General features: G+C 42.3%; 1 protein-coding gene across 1 annotated transcript; it reads left to right on the top strand.

Moving 5' to 3' along the window:
* Positions 1–452: 452 nt before the first annotated feature.
* LOC119490149 (glutathione synthetase-like) lies at positions 453–1,975 on the top strand. Its single transcript, XM_037773367.1, has 4 exons — positions 453–664; positions 755–836; positions 967–1,156; positions 1,263–1,975. Exons 1-4 carry the CDS (start codon positions 458–460, stop codon positions 1,384–1,386), a joined length of 603 nt encoding a protein of 200 aa, XP_037629295.1. The 5' UTR covers positions 453–457; the 3' UTR covers positions 1,387–1,975.
* Positions 1,976–2,792: the final 817 nt, after the last annotated feature.

Below are 2,792 nucleotides of genomic sequence, written 5' to 3'. Positions count from 1 at the left end.
TTCACCAGCTAGTTGCTACTATGACTGACTGCTGTTTGGTGCTGGTCAGGTGGCGTACGGTGGGTTTATTAGAGCTTAGAAACACTGATGAGAGTAGTGAGAGTAAACCAAAATACTCAAGTTAACAGTGATAATTAAATATATGTAGGCTTTCACTATAAGTGACATCTTTCACATAACGCAGCAATTGTTGAAGCAAAAATATGAATTAGAACAACTTGACACAGTGCTAGCTGCTTCTCAAGTTAATCTTCAGGTTCCCAGCGTTCAGATGATGTTGGCCTGTTGACCTGCTATCTCCCCCTAAAGACCCCCTTTACCCCCCTAAAAAAAAGACTAAAATGGGTCTATTGTGGGTCTCAGAAGGTTAAAATAGTGTATGTATTTATTGATTATCAGTACTTTCTTCTTAACATTTGAATTGTTGGAAGTTTTCATCATTTCTAACACAGAATTCATGTATGGTGTAGTCTTGGGATGCTCGTCTCCTGATGGACGCTCTCTGGCTGTGAAATGTCCAGATATCAGCACTCACCCGGCCGGAACCAAGAAGGTCCGGCAGGTGCTCTCCAGACCTGGAGTTTTGGAGAGGTTCTTCCCAGACCAGCCCCAAGTAGTGGAGCAGATCAGAGCAACATTCGCTGGCTTCTACACTCTAGACATGGTGAGAAAAAAACACATACTAGACAGTTGTCAGAGACAAAATAAAATGAGAATAAATAGCGAATACTTTTTAAACTCTTGTGGGCTCCAGGGTCCAGAGGGTGACCGGTCAGTGGCCATGGCTTTGGCCAACCCAGCTGAGTTTGTCCTGAAGCCTCAGAGAGAAGGAGGAGGTAAGATCACATCTGCATATGACATGTATTGTCTTCTCTTTACAAGTCACTGAATGGAGCATTGTGCCACCTATCATTGTCAAAGTTAAGACTACACATGGCCTCACATGTCTCTGCTTCACCACTTCAGGGAACAATTATTTTGGAGAGGACATTGTTGGAGTACTACAGGAGGTTAAAAGTGACCAAAGGAGAGCTGCGTATATTCAGATGGACCGGATCCATCCCAGAATCAACCCAAACATTTTAGTGAAGAGAGGACTTCCACTCACACTCACCTCTGTTTGTAGTGAATTAGGTGTATACGGAGCCTATGTGAGGTATAGTTACAGCATGCATGTGGTATAAACGATGAGATAATGCTTGATAACAATGAGAATCTGTCTTCATTGGATTTAATCACAATGCATCTGTATCTCCATACAGGCATGGAGGAGAAATGGTCCTCAATGAGGCTGTCGGTCGCATTTTGAGGACAAAGAACGTCGAACACAATGATGCGGGAGGATATACAGGAAATTGTGTGTTCGACAGTCCCCTCGTCATCTGAACACTCCTGCTGGTATCCATCTATCTATGGAGTTGCAGGTTTTCTATATTGAATTGCAGCAGATTGCAGTTCCACTGGCTGAACACTGGGTGGCAGTAAAACCAAAGGCATGTTTTCCACATACAGTAAACAACAGCGGTAGATCAGCAGAGTTCATACCAGGTAAACAAGGCTGCAGACTTTATAGGAGTTTGTGTATGTCAACAGTATACACACATACTGTTTTTTTTTTTTTTTACTTTGACTTAATTGTTGTGAAGATTTTACACCTATAATGTCAAACATTCACTTAAAATAGGAGCTGTATACAGTGGTGAAGGACGTACTCAGGTCTTTTATGGGCTGGAAAATGAGGTTAGGTTAGGGAAAAGATCCTGGTGTGGGTTAAAATAAGTACAGGTGCAATACTTGGGTAGGGTTAGGGAAAAGATCATGGTGTGGGTTAAAGTAAGTACAGGTGCAATACTTGGGTAGGGTTAGGGAAAAAAGGTGATTTGGGTTAAAATAACTACGGAGGTGGCGTAACTTAAGTACGGGGGTCACGTAACACATGAGTCAACATTGACTTCTGGTTTCACACGGGACAGGAGGTCTCCTGGTGAAAGTCTGGTGATACTTTTCACATGTATAGCTACAGACAGTGTATGAGAACAGCCTGAATAGCAGCTACAATAAAACTCTTTTACTGAACGCCTCAGGGTTGTTGCCATGGTTACCTACAGTTTAATACGAGTGTATTCACATAGAACGCAAAACAAATACCTGTTATCTCTTACATAGTATCCAATACAGCACAATTCAGCCTCAAACACTACCAGGGATTTAACGATTAGAAATGTTTCGGTGCTGACTTGCAAGTGTGACAGGTTCCAGTAAGTGACCCGGGTCATCAAACAGAGACAGGGGTCATCAAACAGAGACAGGGGTCATCGTCCTTGACGGCCGTCAGCACCAGAGAATCTCCCACAGGAAACACTCCAGCAGAACAGCTGAAGGAAAATACCTCTGTGTTTTGTTCCCTGAAGCTGTCGTCCCGGGGAGAGGGTGAATGCCAGGTTACGGATATCAATTTTGGCAATTAGCCTAATTTACATTTGTCAAATTTGATGGTGTCAATCCTTTTTCTATGTGCAGTGTCCCATGGTTATTATGGGAAGTTCAAACCATTACCCACTTGAGTGTCTATCATCACATTTTCCTTTAAAGAGGAACACCACCTAAATTAAGAATTCCAATATGTTATTTCCATGGCCTAGTAAAGTTCAATCAAGATTAGTGAACAGAAACCAGAGAAGTAAGTCTCAAACTGATGATGTCACAGGGTATACAGTGTGGAGCTGCTCCATAGACAATGGATGGGAGACTGATTGTGTTCTCTTTTTTATAACCAGATGAGCTTAATTCTA

Source organism: Sebastes umbrosus, chromosome 6 (genome assembly GCF_015220745.1).
Source record: "Sebastes umbrosus isolate fSebUmb1 chromosome 6, fSebUmb1.pri, whole genome shotgun sequence".
Taxonomy (NCBI): domain Eukaryota; kingdom Metazoa; phylum Chordata; class Actinopteri; order Perciformes; family Sebastidae; genus Sebastes; species Sebastes umbrosus.
This window is presented reverse-complemented; position numbering and strand designations above follow the sequence as displayed.

Coding starts and splice junctions, on each gene's coding strand:
- LOC119490149 (XM_037773367.1), top strand. CDS start 458: ATGTATGGTGTAGTCTTGGGATGCTCGTCTCCTGATGGACGCTCTCTG. Junction 837..966: donor GCCTCAGAGAGAAGGAGGAG/GTAAGATCACAT, acceptor TCACCACTTCAG/GGAACAATTATTTTGGAGAG. Junction 1,157..1,262: donor GTATACGGAGCCTATGTGAG/GTATAGTTACAG, acceptor ATCTCCATACAG/GCATGGAGGAGAAATGGTCC.